At 43.2% G+C, this 15,651-nt stretch overlaps 1 protein-coding gene across 1 annotated transcript; it reads right to left on the bottom strand.

The window, feature by feature from the left end:
• Positions 1-555: 555 nt before the first annotated feature.
• On the bottom strand, positions 556-10,896 carry ZNF75D (zinc finger protein 75D). Its single transcript, XM_081125933.1, has 6 exons — positions 10,611-10,896; positions 8,674-9,181; positions 7,275-7,467; positions 6,496-6,587; positions 6,036-6,162; positions 556-2,568 (listed from the first exon to the last, which is right to left on the bottom strand). The coding sequence occupies exons 2-6, from the start codon at positions 9,037-9,039 to the stop codon at positions 1,859-1,861; spliced, it is 1,488 nt and encodes a 495-aa protein (XP_080982059.1). The 5' UTR covers positions 9,040-9,181; positions 10,611-10,896; the 3' UTR covers positions 556-1,858.
• Positions 10,897-15,651: the final 4,755 nt, after the last annotated feature.

The raw sequence follows: 15,651 nt of genomic DNA, 5'->3' as shown, positions 1-15,651 counted from the left end.
AAAAAATGTCAGACCAGAAGGCTACTATTCAGACCATCATTAACAGGCTTAAAAACTCCATGAATTAGGGATGCTTAAAATCTGGACAAGTAGACAATTGTTATAAAAAAGTAACTAGTGCCCTGGCTGAGTGGCTCAGTTGGTTGGAGCATCATCCTGTACACCAAAAGGTTGCAGGTTTTATTCCTGGTCAGAGCACATGCCTAGATTGTGGGTTTGATCCCCACATCGATGTTTCTCTCTCTCTCTCTCTTTCACTCCCTTCCTCTCTCTAAAAAATCAATGAAAAAAACATATAATCCTCGAGTGAGGATTAAAAAAAAAAATTAAATAACTCTCAGAAAGATGAAGGAAGAATGTTCCAAATGTTTATGGACCATCTATGTGGCCCGTCAGTGTTAGGCATGCTCACATGTCTCATTTAATCCTTACAGCAGCCCTGAGAAGAAGGAATATCTCCATTTTACAAAACTGAAAACAGGCTTGGGGAAGTCTCTTGATGAAAAAAATATCTGAAGATATCTATTTCAAAAACAGTGAACATTGGCCATCTGAGTAATTTGGTAACAATGTTTTGTTTAATGTTCAAATTTAGTATGAAACAACACACAACTTTCATAAAAAGGTAAAATTTTATGAATCAACATATAGAAAGCCTGGTCAACATCTTAAACTAGGATCGGATGTAGGTATAAATCCATGTCTTCCAACTTCCCTGCAGTTCCTTTGACATCACATTGCTTTTCAGAAGATAACTGCTGAGGCCAATGGGGAAGGAAGAAAAACCACTGACATCAAAAAAGTTTGAGTCTGACCTAGCTCTCACTGGGATCATCATTCTAAGCCACAGGCCTTACTTACTTTGCTCTGACACTTCTGGACCTTTCCTCCTGATATGTGCATTGAGGATATGGGGCCACAGGGCTCTCCTTGCATTTCACAGTAGTTCACAAAATCTCACGACCTTCCTGCAAAGCATCCAGGTGTATGTGGTTGTGTTGAACTGCTGTAATAATGGGCCTCCCTTTAGGCCCTGGAGCAGTGTGGCACCAATTTGAAAGCCTCCAGTCTACAAAGTTAAAGTTAAAAAAGGGCCATTAACCACTGCTCTGTGCTTTCTACAGATAAACCTGAATGAGGGCCCAGACTGCCTCCTTCACCATTTAATTCCATATACCTCAGTGTTGACAGGATCAACAGGAGAGATAACAAATGCTTCCAAGGTCCCTAGGTCTGTGTTGATATTAGGCCTTCACTTGAGGCTTGGAATTCCTTGACAGAAAACATTGCAGTAGTGGGTGTTCAGGGGAGAAGCAACTAGAATGGGTGTACTTCTCCCAGGGAAAACTGTGAATCCTCTCTTACTGTTCCAGAATAAAGTTCCCTGAGTCCTGGGCTTGGTTGTTCATCCAGACAGAATAATAGCCATAGACACTCTAATTTTGTAATACTCTCTGAGCTCCCTGAGAACCTGAATATTCTTACTTTCCATCTCTCCTGAGAAAGAATGAGAGTAGGACTAATGGCCATCATACATTAGCTGAGCACCTGATACCAACCTGAAGAATTTAAATCACAGAGGGTTGGGAAGGTAACTATACAGATATATAGATAAATAACTATAGATATATGATTGCTATATTTTCATTCTTTTATTTATAAAGTACCCATTATGCATCAGTCTTGTGCTATGCACTGAAGATGCAATGCTGGGTAAGAGAGACAGCTTAGATTCCTTTATGTGAAGCATGATATGTACCCCTCCCAAATTTTGTTGACAGAATCCTATCCTTTAAGTGCCTCATAATTTTATATTTTTTCATTGCCTCTAGGGTAAAGCTCCATATGGTGACTTTCTTCACACTACAGATTCTGGACATGATTCCCTTCTCCCATGGAGCTTCTGGTGTCTAAGAAGGCTTGACCGCCTGCTGAAGTTTCTCCTACATATGCTACAGGAAAAAGGCTGCTCACCTGTGTGGGTTCTTTGGTGTTTAATAAGGTGGGAGTTCTGAATGAATCTTTTTCCACATTCATGACATTTAAAGGGCTTCTCTCCTGTGTGAATTCTTAGGTGTGTGTGTAGATTTGTGTTATGACTGAAGCTTTTTCCACACCATGAGCATCTATATGGTTTTATTCCTTGGTGTGCCATTAAGTGCTTATTTAAATCTGAACTCCATCTAAACCTCTTATCACACTGTTGACATTTATAGGGTTTCTCTTCAGTATGAATTCTCTGATGCTTAATTAGGTCAGAGCTGACTCTGAAGCCTTTCCCACATTCCTGACATTTAAATGGTTTCTCTCCTTCATGGCCTTTCCTGTGAAGATCCATACATTTTGGAAGCTCTTGTTTACAAGTTGAAAGTTTCTTTCTCTTCTTCCCCAGAAAAGCTCGAGGCCGTTTCCATACCCTGTGTGTACCACCATGATTTTCTTTGCCTGTTGTTTTCTGGGCAACTTTCATTCTGGCCTTTCTTAATACTTTGCATCCTGATGTTTGTATTTCTAATGTAGAAGTAGATATAGGTGGGTCATTTCCAGTGTCATTTTTGAGCTTTAACCCTGTTGGAATACACAGAAGAATCAGAACACACAAAAAATTACCCATCAGGCTAAGAACCAAAAAATAAATAAAAATTTAAAAATCACAACTTGAGTGAGAAAAGGCAATTTGACAAAAATTAAATCAGACTTGAATTCAAAAAACAGAAAAATCCGCCCAGCCGGGTGTGGCTCAGCGGATGAGCGTTGACCTAGGATCCAGGTGATCAGGGTTCGATTCCCAGTCAGGGCACATGCCCGGGTTGTGGGCTCGATCAATGACTTTCTCATCATTGATGTTTCTATCTCTCTCTCCCTCTCCTTTCCTCTCTCTGAGATCAATAAAGATATGTTAAAAAAAAAAAAAAGGTTTAATTTAAAAAAACCAAAAAAACAGAAAAATCTAAAACCAGAAAATCTAAAAATACATGAAATTAAACAATACTTCTAAATAGTCCATGGTTTAAAGAGAAAGTTTCAAAGGAAATTGAAAAATACATAGTTGAGCTCTGGCCAGTGTTGCTCAGTGGTTGGAGCATTGGCCCATGCACTGAAGGGTCTCAGGTTATAGTCCCAGTGAAGGGCACATACCTGGGTTGCAGGTTCTATCCCAGCTCCATGTGGGAGGCAGCCAATAGATGTGTCTCTCTTACATCGATGTCCCTCCCTCTTTCTCCCTCTCCCCCTCTTCCACTCTCTCTAGAAAAATCAATGGAAAAAATATCCTTGGGTGAGGATTAACAATAGCAAAAATACATAGTTGAATGAAAATGAAATGACAATATATCAACATATGTGGAATGAAGCTAAAGAAGCTTGGAGGAAAATGTATAGCCTGAAATGCTTACAATAGAAAAGGGGAAAGGTCTCAAATCACTAATCTAAGTTTCTACTCCAAGAAACTAGAAAAAAGTAAAACCCAAACCAAGTTGAAGGAAGCAAATAATAAATATCAAAGCAGAAATCACAATCAAACAAAGCTTTTTCTTAAAAAAAAAAATTAAATTGATAAACCTCTATCACGACTGACAAAAATAAAAGGAAAGGAGACACAAATCACCAATATCAAAAATAAAATTGGGTATATCACTACACATTCTGCAGCAATTAAAAAAATAATATGGAAGTACTATAAACAATTTTATGTTCATAAATTTAAAAAGTTAGGAAAAAATGGACCAATTCCTCAAAAACTATAAACTATCATAAATCAAGCAATATGAGAGAGATAATCTGAATAGCACTATTACCATTAAAGAAATTGAATTCAGAATTAAAAAGCTTCCAGGAAAAAAAAAAAAAAAAGAAATCTCCAAGTCCGTATGGTGTTACCGGAAGATTCTACCAAAAATTTAAAGAATTAACACCAATTTTAAGCAATCTCTTCCAGAAAAGAGAAGAGGAAGTACTACCCAACTCATATTACAAGGCCAGCAAAATCATACAAAGACAATACACTAAAAAAGAAAACTACAGACTAACATCTCCCATGAACTTAAATGCAAAGATCCTCACCAAAATATTGGTAAACTGAATGTAACAATATGTAATGATTATATACCATGATCAAGTAGGATTTACTGCAGGTATGCTAAGCTGGTTCAGCATATAAAATTGGTCAACATAACCCACCATATCAATAAGCTTTGAAAGATCATAACCCTATCAACTGACAAAATATTTGACAAATTCCACATCCACTTATGATAAAAACACTAAGAAACATAGAAATTATATAGACTTGACAGACTATCAACAAAAACCCCTGTACTAACATCATGGATAATAGTGAAAGACTTAATGTTTTCATGAAGATTAGAAACAAGGCAAGGATGTGTACTCTCATCACTCTTATTCAACATAGTACTGGAAGTTGGGGCTATTGCAATAATGTAAGTCAAAGAAATAAAAGTACTCACCTCATCATACAAACACATAAAAATACAACTAAACCACAGAACAACCATCATTCAGAATCATTTGAAATCTGGCTGAATGTAAGTCCTACAACTAGGGAATGAAGAATAAGCCACATCAAGACTGATAGGATAGGCTGGACCCACACCCATGTGTGCCGGATAAAAATCAGGAGGGAGGGATATCTTGACTGCAGAGGTACCCCCTGAGGAGCAAGGAGTCCTAGCCCCACACCAGGTTCCCCATCTCAGGGTTCCAGTGCCAAGAAGAGAAGTTCCCATAACTTCTAGCTGTAAAAACCAAGGGGTATGGAGACTGAGGGAGATAGAGGGCTGCTAGAGTCCCAAGTAGTTCATATTAAAAGGACCTGTGCATGGACTTACTCAGACTAACTCCCTTTAAGCTAAAGTGCTAGGGCAATATCTTGAAAGGCACCAGAGACATACAGGAAGGAACTGAATTGTCTCATTCAGGTGAGAGCAGGGCGGAGGAGGCAGTTTTCTCTCAGACAGAAATGCTGGCAGAGGCTACTGCTCCTTTAATGAGCCCTCCCCACACAGAGCTGTCAGGTGGGTGCCATATCTGAGACCCCATCAACCTGGTTCACACTGTTTGCCCTGCCCTGGTGATTCCCACTTTACCCAACTTTCAGGCCCACCCAAGCTATTTCCAGAGGCTTTTCCTTATGAATGGCTTGTCTGGCTCATGCTTTAGATTGTCCTGAAATCTCTCAAACAAGCAGCATCTGGCCTCACGGTGTCCTGTACCTCTCGTTAAATGGCCACAGGCCTAGCACCAGCAGCAGCTGGCCTAGGTTCGCAGATTGGCTTCTCCTGGGCACCTCCAAACCCAGCACAATTAGCAGCCATCTGCAGGTCGCTTTGTAGTTCATGCTGGGTGGCTCCTGGCAGAACACAGGCAGTGGCTGATCTGGTCTGCACCTCCCGGAAGGCCCCAGAGCCAGCAAAGCCAGTGGATAGCTTGAGACGACATTGAAGCATCACCACCCAACCACTTCCACAAGTGACACACTCAAAGGGTGAACTCAGTGGGCACTAGAGCCCCGCTGAAGTAAGTCCAGCTCCGTGGACTGGGCCCCTGCACAGCTGGTCCTCCATGGTGGTCAGAGGTTGGTGGGCAGTGGTCGCAGGAGGCACACTGGGGTGCCACAAGAAATTTTAAAACATGCAGTACCTGACTATTTAGTCAGGGAGGGGCACTGACCTCTTTTCCCTTAGATTGTCAAATAAAAAAATAACAGCCAACACAACAATAGCCATCTGGTGTAAATGAATCAAAATTATACCTATTTTTTTTGTCAGATCAGCAAAAAATATATTTTTTGGTGTGCGGCAGAATTTTAGTAATTAGTTTATGTGCCATGAGATGAAAAAGGCTGAAAATCACTGTTCCAGGTGATCTGGATATGCCTTTTTCCCCCCCCATACCATCAAGTTGAGAACCAACCAGCTACTGGAACACAAGGACTCCCTCACAGGAGTGCATTTTCCATAAACTGAGGACATAACAGATTATTCAACTTCTACACAAAGGAAAGGAAGAAGTTTTACCTAGAGAGATGACAGTCTCATAGTTTTCTTGCATTACTTCATTGTAGAGGATCTTCTGAGTATGGGACAGTAATTTCCATTCTTCTTCGGAAAAATATACGGCCACATCCTCAAATGCCAACAAACTCTAAAGAAGAGAATGGGTTTTAGTTCAGTACTTGCCACTACAGAAGTCATACTAGCACTCATTTCTGAATTACACAGTAGGCCAGTCACTGAAGTAAAGTATATAAAATTTAGGAAGGGAAAGTGAGTGGCAGAAAAGCAAGCAAGCAAAGAGATTGGTAAACAAGCTTGGGAGGTGCCCAATACCCACTGTTCCAAGTCTAGTGACTTAAAGGACATCTGAGGCTAACTAGGCTCAGAGTACCTGCCAGGCACTGTGGGTCTTGGGAAGCAGAGAAAAGCACAGACAAGGTCACATTCAGGCTGCCTGAAAATTCTGGAATGTACAGCTCACCTGGGATTCAGGCAAGAGTCTCTCAGATGCCATCTTCCAGCTTTGGATGCTTTTCAGTTCAGAAAAGGCTAGAATCTGGTGAGCAGGCACAGCTGTGGGTGGAAAAGAGCCAGAAAATTTCTGTTTATGAATATCCTCAGCTGATTTGTAAAGTATAGAACATCCTTCAGTAAAGATGGTTTACTTTCTCTCTCACGCGCGTGAGTGGCCTTCTCATGGTAAATACGACCCAAATATCCACCACGCCATAGAACTGGTTCTCCAGTTGACTAGTTCTCCAGATTTCATGAGAGAAATTAATAAAAGGAAATTCACTATTTTCTCCTGTCATAAAATAAGTGGTTCATTGGGCTGGCAAGAATTAGAGGTGTTTGAAAATGAAAGACTCAAGTCCTCAAGTGTGTGTTAGGAAATGTGGGACGTTTCTATTATTATTTTTTCTTTGTGCACAATTGTCTTCCTCTTTTGCCAATGACAGTTCACTTCTAATTTCTCCTCTAATTTACAAGGGTGAGATGACTTCTCTGGTCCCTATTCCATTTTCTTCTCTCAAATTTCTAAGGAACAAGGTCCATGATGTGAATACCAGGGTTCCGTGGTTTGGCTATTTCTGTACCCCAGACTGATCTGCCCTTCACCCACTGTTGACCTATTGTACTCGCACCTGAGAGAGATCCTATCTGCTAGCATGGCTGGGCACCTGGAAAATTCCTATGATATTCCAGCTGAATCAATTACTATCACAGCTCCCAGAAGAGAATTATTATGAAGCTCCTCACCTCTTTCACATACAGGCTGGGTTTCTTTGTGAGTTTTCCAGCCCAGCTGTTCTTGTAGTACCTGGTATGTATTCCAACATTCTTTCTGGAACACACCCATTGCTTGGGGCTCTGCTGGCTTCTGCTTAAAGCCTGGGGCCTCTGCTGTTCCTCCCAAGAGCACTGCCTCCTTTGCCAGGTCATGGACTGTGACCTAGAAATAATCCCCATCATTAGCACAGAACTTATTTGCAGTTTTAGGTGGTGGTGGAGGGACAAATAAGAGTAGAACCCAGATTTGGGGTATGTGTGACGTTAAAGGAAGTACTAAAAAACTGTAAAGGTATTGTGCTACCCTTTTCTCACAAAGAACTATATACATCACCTGGGAAAATTAGGGTGAAATTTTAAAAAGCTGTGGCTGCTGCCAGCCTCCGTCCTTCCACATACAGCCACAGCTCAGGCCACTAGCAGACTGGGGGCAGGCTGCCTGTTCTCGTGCTGCCTTCACTGGCTTGTTTCCTTGACTTAGACCCTTGCCTTAATGGATTTCTATCTTTTAGTTTTATCTAAAAAATAAGGCATTGAAAAAAAAAGGTTTTCTTTTTTGTCAGATTTTCTAGGGATGCTTTGGGGTGGGAGGGAGACTGGGAAAAGTTCAGCTGTAACCTCCCTCCACATAATTCAGTTCTGGTAAGACACAAAAATATGTCCTGCCCTGTGTTCAAGGCGGACTCCTAAGGAAAGGAAGTGTGCTGCCATATCCCCAGGGCATTCCTTGGTTCCCCACTCACCAGCAAAGCCAAGGACAGATCATTAAAGGAGGACAATGGAGGCTCTTTTCCTAGCCCAGAGATGTGTATTCCCACTGCAGAGGGTACTACCCCTCAGCATCTTGATTCGCTCCACTTCTCTTTTGGCATTTTTCTTCTTTCCATATCCTTGCTTCCCATTTTTTCCTATTTCTTTTCCTCCTCTGAAGTCTCCCCAGTTGTTTGATTTATACTTTTGTTTGCTACTCTCTCTCTCCTTTGACCTCTAAGTGCTATCTGAGTTGTGTGTTTTTTCCAGATTTTTTTCCCCTTTCCCAACTCTTTCTTGCCATTTATTTCTCTGTTTCTAAGAAATCAAGTCCTATCTCCTTGGCCATGCCAGACTAGGCCCACCACACTCAAAATGCTTTGGCCCTACAGAGGGCAAAATGCATTTCTTTTTGCTAAGGCCAGGAAAGACCACCAGGAGCTCGGAAACCTGTAGACTATTACCTCATATCTGTGATTTCAGCTCCCACCTAATTGTCCTAAAGGAACAATGGAAGAGTAACCTAACCAGACTCATTCCCCAATTAACACCCCCCCCCCCACAAACATATTCACCTTTATCCTATTTCACTGTATGTGTAAGGAATCTTTTTTCTCACCTCATTACTTATTCCACCAGGTTGTCTCTGAAAGCGTTCCACTAGGGCCACGACCTCTTTGATGCTCTGTGGATGATACTTCTGCACCCAGTTCTGAATATCCCTGGGCAGAATGGTCAGGAACTGCTCCAGCACCAGCAGTTCCAAGATCTGTTCTTTTGAGTGGATCTCTGGCCTTAGCCACTGATGGCATAATTCCTGAAGTTGGTTGACAGCCTCAAGTGGCCCAGGTGCTTCAAGGTAACAGAAGCCCCGGAAGTGCTGGCGAGCGCTCTCAGGACCAAGACTGTCCATCTGTGGGCTGGATTTCTTACTGTGATTGGAGCTCTTTTTCATAGACCCCTTAGTCTCCCACAAAGAATCCATGTGTGGGTATAAGCATGCATTCACATTTGCTCTAGGAACAGTTTTTCTCCTATGTGTGAAGTCCTCCTGGTGCCACCTTTGACAACTGAGGCCTTGTCAGGTTTGGTACAAAACCAACGAGCGGATCCTCTCCCCAGGGGCACTGAGGGAAGAGAGGAAAAAAGTCCACATCAAGATGACAGTCACATGACACATATTTATTTGCTATTTATAATTATCAGAGAAGAATGAACATAAAAGTTCCTGTCCTGCTTCCTCCTTAAAATCAATTGCCAAGTATTTAGGACACTCATGACAGCAGATTACTTCAGAGTATATGCTTCTCTTCTTTTCTGTTACTCAACTTTGAAACAAAGCACAGCTCAGAGAATACAGATGTCAACTGATAACTTTTTGCTAAAAGGTTGAGGAAAAATTGGTAGGTGAAAAAAACTGGCACCCATTTGCTAAAAGGATCTCTGAGACTATTTAATATTTAATCTGTGTGCTTCCTGTCCCATCTTCACAAATACAGGATATTTGAGATTCTCTAAATTTTAATAGATCATTCCAGTTTTTTGTCTTTAGTCAGGGGGAAGATAACTTCTATGCCCCTTCACTCTCTTATGAAGACTGAAACCTTTACTTCATGGAACATTTGGTAGTCTCCTTTCCATTGCATTAACACTGGCAGGAGAACTGAGACAGGAAGAGCAGAAAAGAAGTAATCAGGGGAAAAGTAACCTTATTCCTCTCAGCAAATATCCCCTGACTAAGCAACCAGATGTCCACAACATTTTTTGTTGGTTCTTTTGGGGAAGACTTATAAAGGACACTGTGCAAATGTGCACCTGTGTATTAAATTTCTTGCTTACTTGCTGAAAAAACTTCCATTTGTTTATAAGATAGCCAAATGACAGATTGTCAAAAAGGAAAGAAATGGTGTTAGTTAAACTTCTTGAGACAGGAAGGGTCTAGTAAAGGTAGCCCTTCTCCTGACTTTACATTTTTCAGGGTCATTACAGATCTTTAAGCAAGGCTGAGGATAGCCTTGAAAGTCTGATTTTCGCTGAGGTGATCCAGCAAAAAGAGCAACCAATTTCTTTCGAGGTATTCAAAGAAATGGTTGGTTCTTTGCTGCTTATCCAGGCTGAGGAGGTACAGGAACACCTCCTGTATTTTCATATCAGCAGAAGCTGTAATGACCTTTCCTCCAGCGATATCATCGTAAGCTAGCAGAAACCGGAAAGTTTCGCTGGGTGCTGCGGTAGAACAGCACTGCCCCATCCCCCACCACTAATTCGCTACACCTTCTGGATCCCCTGGGTGAAATTAGCACACGGAGTCAAAGACATTGCTTCAGAAGGTTAGATGTGGAAACAGGAGCCTGAACACCGGCCTTGCTGAGAAAAATGTCCCGCCTGGTCTCAGTCTGACTGAAGCCTGGCAATGATGCCACCGCGAACTGGGGCAGGCTACTTCCCTTGCACTCCCGCCCCCTCACCGCACTCAGGCAGCAACTGGCATGTGCAGTCCTTATCTATGGGGCTGTCCAAACCAAATGCGAAAGGAAAATCGGGCTGCTCGATTACCTTCACGATGCTCTGGCCGGGGTGGATGCCACTTCCCTCTTCCTCGCTTGACTGAAGTCGTCACGCCTCCGGGCTGCTCAGGGAAGGAAGCGCCCTGCGCCTGCGCCGCTGCAGAGGCGGGGTCTGGAAGCGGGGTTGGGAGGACAAGAAGCCCGGCGAAAGTTGCGCTAAGACTCGTAAGCCAGGGTCCTTGGAAGATCAGTCTCCCACCTGACCCCTCTGTCTCCCCGAGACTGTACCCCGACTCTCCATTTTGGGGTCGCGGTCTGTGGACCTGGCTCCAACCGGAAAAGGAAGACGCATTTCCGGTGGCTTTGTGACAGCCACGCCCAGCCATCTATCTTCCTTCTTCCACCTGTGCTGTCTCAGCCCAGCCCGCCAGGAACAGTCCCCCGGGTCCTTTCGAACCAGGAGGAACTGGCCTTCTGCTCTGGTTTAGCCCCTGATGCAAAGAAAGAGTTAATGTCATCGGGTCTCCAGGCCCCTGGAGGCTTAGAGGAGCCCTGAAAGCCACGTATCGCCTAAGAGTGATGTAGACTACTGACAAGGGGTGCCCCGGTCTCCATCTCTTTATTTTATTTATTTTTTTGTTAATCCTCACCCGAGGATATTTTTTCCATTGATTTTAGAGAGAGTGGAGGGGAGGGAGTGAAGAAGGGGGAGAAAAACAGAGAGACAGACAGACAGACAGACATTGGCTGCCTCCCCCCACACAGCCCGGTTGGGGGCCTGGATCAACTTGCAATCCAGGTAGTGCCCTGGACTGGGAATGAACCCACGACCCTTCCCTGCATAGGCCAACACTCCAACCACTGAGCCACACCAGCCAGGGCTCCATATCTCGGTCTTGAGCAAAGTGTTGCTCCTCCAGATTATTCCTGCATTGCTTTCTGGCTGCTGGCGGCCCTTTCTAAAGGGAACCTCACCTGGTGAGGGCCACCACCCCAAAAATTGTCACTAGGCTTGTCGGGAGTCTCCTTGAATAAGAGGCAGTTGGGTCCTGGTCAGGTCCCTTGCTAGATCAGGAACCACAGTCCTTTATGTTTTTAAAACCCTTTTCTGGTTCATTGGCATGTCCTTCTCAACTATTATTATTTTATTATTGTTAGCTAGGTTTAACCTCATTGTTAGATGGCTAGGTACAGAAACTAGGGTATAGAAACTCACCAGATGCCCAGCCGGGCGTGGCTCAGCGGTTGAGCATCGACCTAGGATCCAGGGCATCGGGGTTCGATTCCCAGTCAGGGCACATGCCTGGGTTGCGGGCTCGATCCTCAGTCGGGGGTGTGAGGGAGGCAGCCGATCAATGACTCTCATCATTGATGTTTCTATCTCTCTCTCTCCGTCTCCTTCCCTCTCTCTGAAATGAATAAAGATATATAAAAAAGAAAAAAAGAAAAAAGAAACCAGAGCAGGAAGCCCCAGATGCCTAGCAAGGGGGGAAAACAAGAACCTTGTCCCCAGGGTAACCTATCCTCCCCTAGCATATCGCTCGCCATGCAGTTTAGACCCCTGAGCATTCTGCCCTAAAGAATACATCTAAACCTCAGTTGCATTTGAGCTCCAGGCCACGAAAAGCAGCAAAACCAGACAAGCGGTGCCTTGGCTGCCTCAGGACCAGCTACATTGACTAATGACCCCCTGCCCTGGCACTGACCAATCAGTGGATACCACGACACTGAAAGAGCACAGGTGGAAAGCTCATGAATATTCTCTGGAGACACTCCCCTGAGACCTCCCCTAAGATTACCACCTGCAAGAAAGATGTAAATATGCTCAGGACAAAGGACCCAATGGTTTTGTGTTGAGCCACTGGGTGAACAAAGTTGCAATTTTATGAGGTGGATAAGATTGGGGGAAAGAGCAGATGTTTGCAGAAAATTCAGGACATGTTAAATTTTAGAAATTTCGTACTTGGGGTACCTATGGGACATCCACATCTGTAACTCAGTGTAGTTATAAAAATGGGAGTCATTAGCATTTATATGAATTGTAGAGTCTTAGGACTGATGTGTCAGTAGAGAAGAAGGTTAGGGACTGAGCCCTGGAGCACTCTAGTGTGTAGCCAATGGGGGAAGCTCTAGCAAAGGTGACTAGAAGGAGCCTCTCCAGGGGAAGATGGTGATGCCAAAGACAAGCAAAAACGTATTTCAAGAAGCATGGAGCAATTAAAGGGGCTCAAGTGCTAAGATGTTGGGTGGTGAGAGCATAGAAAACTGGCCATTGTATACCTGGTGGCCTGGTGGTTACTGGTAATCCTGAAAGCCATTTCAGGAGGATATAGTGGTTAAAAGCCTGAGCAGAGAAGGTTGAGGAGACAATAGGATATAAGAAAGTGAGTGTACATTATTCTGTCCATATTTTTTCCTATCTTGGTAGCAAAGAGATGAGAATAAAGGGGAGATTGGTCAAGGGAGATTTATTTATCTTGTTTTTTAGAGGATGGAATACCAGGGTGTATGCTTGTATGTTGACTCGTTAGAGAGAGAGAAAAATTGTTGATGTAGGAAGAAGAGAAGCAATAGAGTTGGAGCAAAGTCCTCACATGCCCAGTATTTCTTGTGATGAGAACTCTTAGGATTTACTCTCTTAACGACTTTCCTATATATCACACAGCAGTGTTAACTATAGTCATCATGCAGTACATTACCTTCCTAGTATTTATCTTATAGCTGGAAGTTCTTACCTTTTGACCACCTTCCTCCAATATTAACTTATACATATTGGTTTGTTACTGTACTTACCACCTTGGTGTAGAATTTTCTGCTTAACTTTTAGCTTGTCTTCCTAACCTGTGATTTTCCTGAAGCCTGGGACTCTGCCACCCCCAGTAACTATGATGTTATCTAGAACATAATAGGCCCCCAAAGATTATTAAAGGACTGACTCACTGTGGGTGAGAGACAGTCTAGAAGAGAGGGAACACGATGGCAGGATTGAACCTTCTATGAGTTTAAATAGGTGGTCATGGACCTATAAGCTAAGAGGGCCTTCATTCCCTTTCCCTGAGCTGTTCCTCCAGTCTCCCAACTCCAGATGCTCAGGACACAGATCTGGCTGTCACACCCCCTCGTATGCAGTCAGTCATCAGATACAGTGGATTCAGCCTCTTAATTCCTCTCAAATCCTTCCCATCTGTTTCATCTGCACACCCCTGCCTGTACCTCAGCAGATTTTCTCATCTGCAGCAGACTCCTCACTAGTCTTCCCCTCCCCCATCTGTCTCCCCTAATTCCCAACCAGGAGCCAGAGTGAGCTTTCCAAAATGCACAACTCACCAGCACTTCTCAACTGGAGTCCATGGTATTTCATTGACTAGGGGATGAGGTTCCAACACCATCAGGTGGATTACTAGGACCTCCATGACCTAGCCTCTGCCTAGCACTCTGGCTTTCCCTCCAACCACTCTGTGCTCCTCTCCTCAGGCCTTTGTATGAGATATCCCTGCACCTGGGAGGCTGTTCATAGCACACTTGCTTGAATCCATGTACAGGCTGGGAAAAGCATTCTCTTACCATCACAATTTTTGCTAAGGCCCAAAGGCCAAGGGAAAAAACCTCAAGTGGCAAGTACCCTGACATCCTAAATTTATCTTGAACCTCACCTCATACCATTTGTCAAAGAAATAAACTCCAGGTGAAATGCGATCTCAGTGTCTAAGGTGAAATAATACTACTTTAAAATGAAAATGTAGGAAATATGTTCATGATCTTGGGGTAGACAAAACATTGCTTCACCAGGATTCAAACAGCACTAACAATAAAGGGGGCAAATGATAAGTTGAGCTATGCAACACCTGGGATATTCTCTTCATCAAGGGACACCAATAAGTGAGGGAGACCACAAGCCAAGGAGTGGGAAAAGATATTTGTCATACATTTTGTCAGTATGTGGAGAAGGTGAATAGCTGTAAACCAAAGATACAACCATTCCTCTCTCCTAGGGTGTACCCTACAAATGGAACCCTTAGTCTCTACACTCATAGGACATAAGTCTTCAAGAAAACCTCAATAAACTTCAAAGCAGAAGTAGAATGAACCACATTTATTAATAACTTTGCATTATAACAAAAAATTGACAGGAAATTATCGACAATGTTCAACTCTTGGGGCAGAAAGGAAATCAAATGAAAACTGTAATAACAAACAACTGCAAAATCACAAATAGAACACTGCATAAGTATCGTGGCATGTGACCAAAGCTCGACTCAAAGTTTGTGGCCTTCAATGCTTTCATCATTTCAAAGAGCAGAGAAAGAAAATGCAGCATGTACTGGAAGTTCACTCCGGGGAGGGTCTCCACCCTTATATAATCCACTCATTCTCCCTAGTGCTTGTGTGGTGGGTACTGATCTCTGCCCTTCCGAGCACTTTATGAATTGGACATTTTCCCCTTGCCCCTATCTTTTGGAAGTGCTCCACATTTCAGAAATGGACTGTGCTCAAGGCTCAAATGATGCATCAACAGAGCAGAGGGCGCACAGGAGATTCTGACACGTGGTGTAAGAGGGAGTCAAGGGAAGTGCTCGTTGGCACCGTCAGGGAAACACCTGCCTGGTGCTCCAGCTACTAGTCAGTGGCAATCAAACAGGGACAGCATATCCATTTCCACCTGGCTAAAATATTGCCCAGATACAGGTCAATTGAGCACATCCCCATCTATTGGAATACTGACTCTAGTAGATCTGAAAGGAAAGCTGACATTTATGTGCTCCTTACTCACTCCTATACTGTGGTTGGCTTGAAACAAACACATGTTCACCGTAAAGATTAAACAAGACTTGCCTAGACAGAAAAACATCATGTCTACGACAATGGCAAGAGTCAGTGAATACTCTGGAATTTCTGTGCCTTGGAAGATGGGTCTTAAACACAGCAAAATACACAGCTGTTCTTATAAATAAAGCTCAAACAAACCTGTTCTTCCAAGACAGCTTAGTGCAGGTTAAAGCTTTGATAGATTAGTGCCACTTTGTGTAGGAACTGTTTCCCTCAACAAATTCTCAAAGAATTCTTCTCTAAAGTGGTCAGCTTGGTGCATA

This window comes from Miniopterus schreibersii (genome assembly GCF_964146895.1).
Source record: "Miniopterus schreibersii genome assembly, chromosome: X".
Lineage (NCBI taxonomy): Eukaryota > Metazoa > Chordata > Mammalia > Chiroptera > Miniopteridae > Miniopterus > Miniopterus schreibersii.
Note: the sequence above shows the minus strand (reverse complement) of the source record. Positions and strands in the feature narration are given on the sequence as shown.

Excerpts from the sequence above, each read along its gene's own strand:
- ZNF75D (XM_081125933.1), bottom strand. The coding sequence starts at position 9,039 with ATGGATTCTTTGTGGGAGACTAAGGGGTCTATGAAAAAGAGCTCCAAT. Across the intron at positions 7,468-8,673 it reads CTGGTGGAATAAGTAATGAG|GTCACAGTCCATGACCTGGC; the intron begins GTGAGAAAAAAG and ends GATTATTTCTAG. Across the intron at positions 2,569-6,035 it reads TGAGACTGTCATCTCTCTAG|GGTTAAAGCTCAAAAATGAC; the intron begins GTAAAACTTCTT and ends GTATTCCAACAG.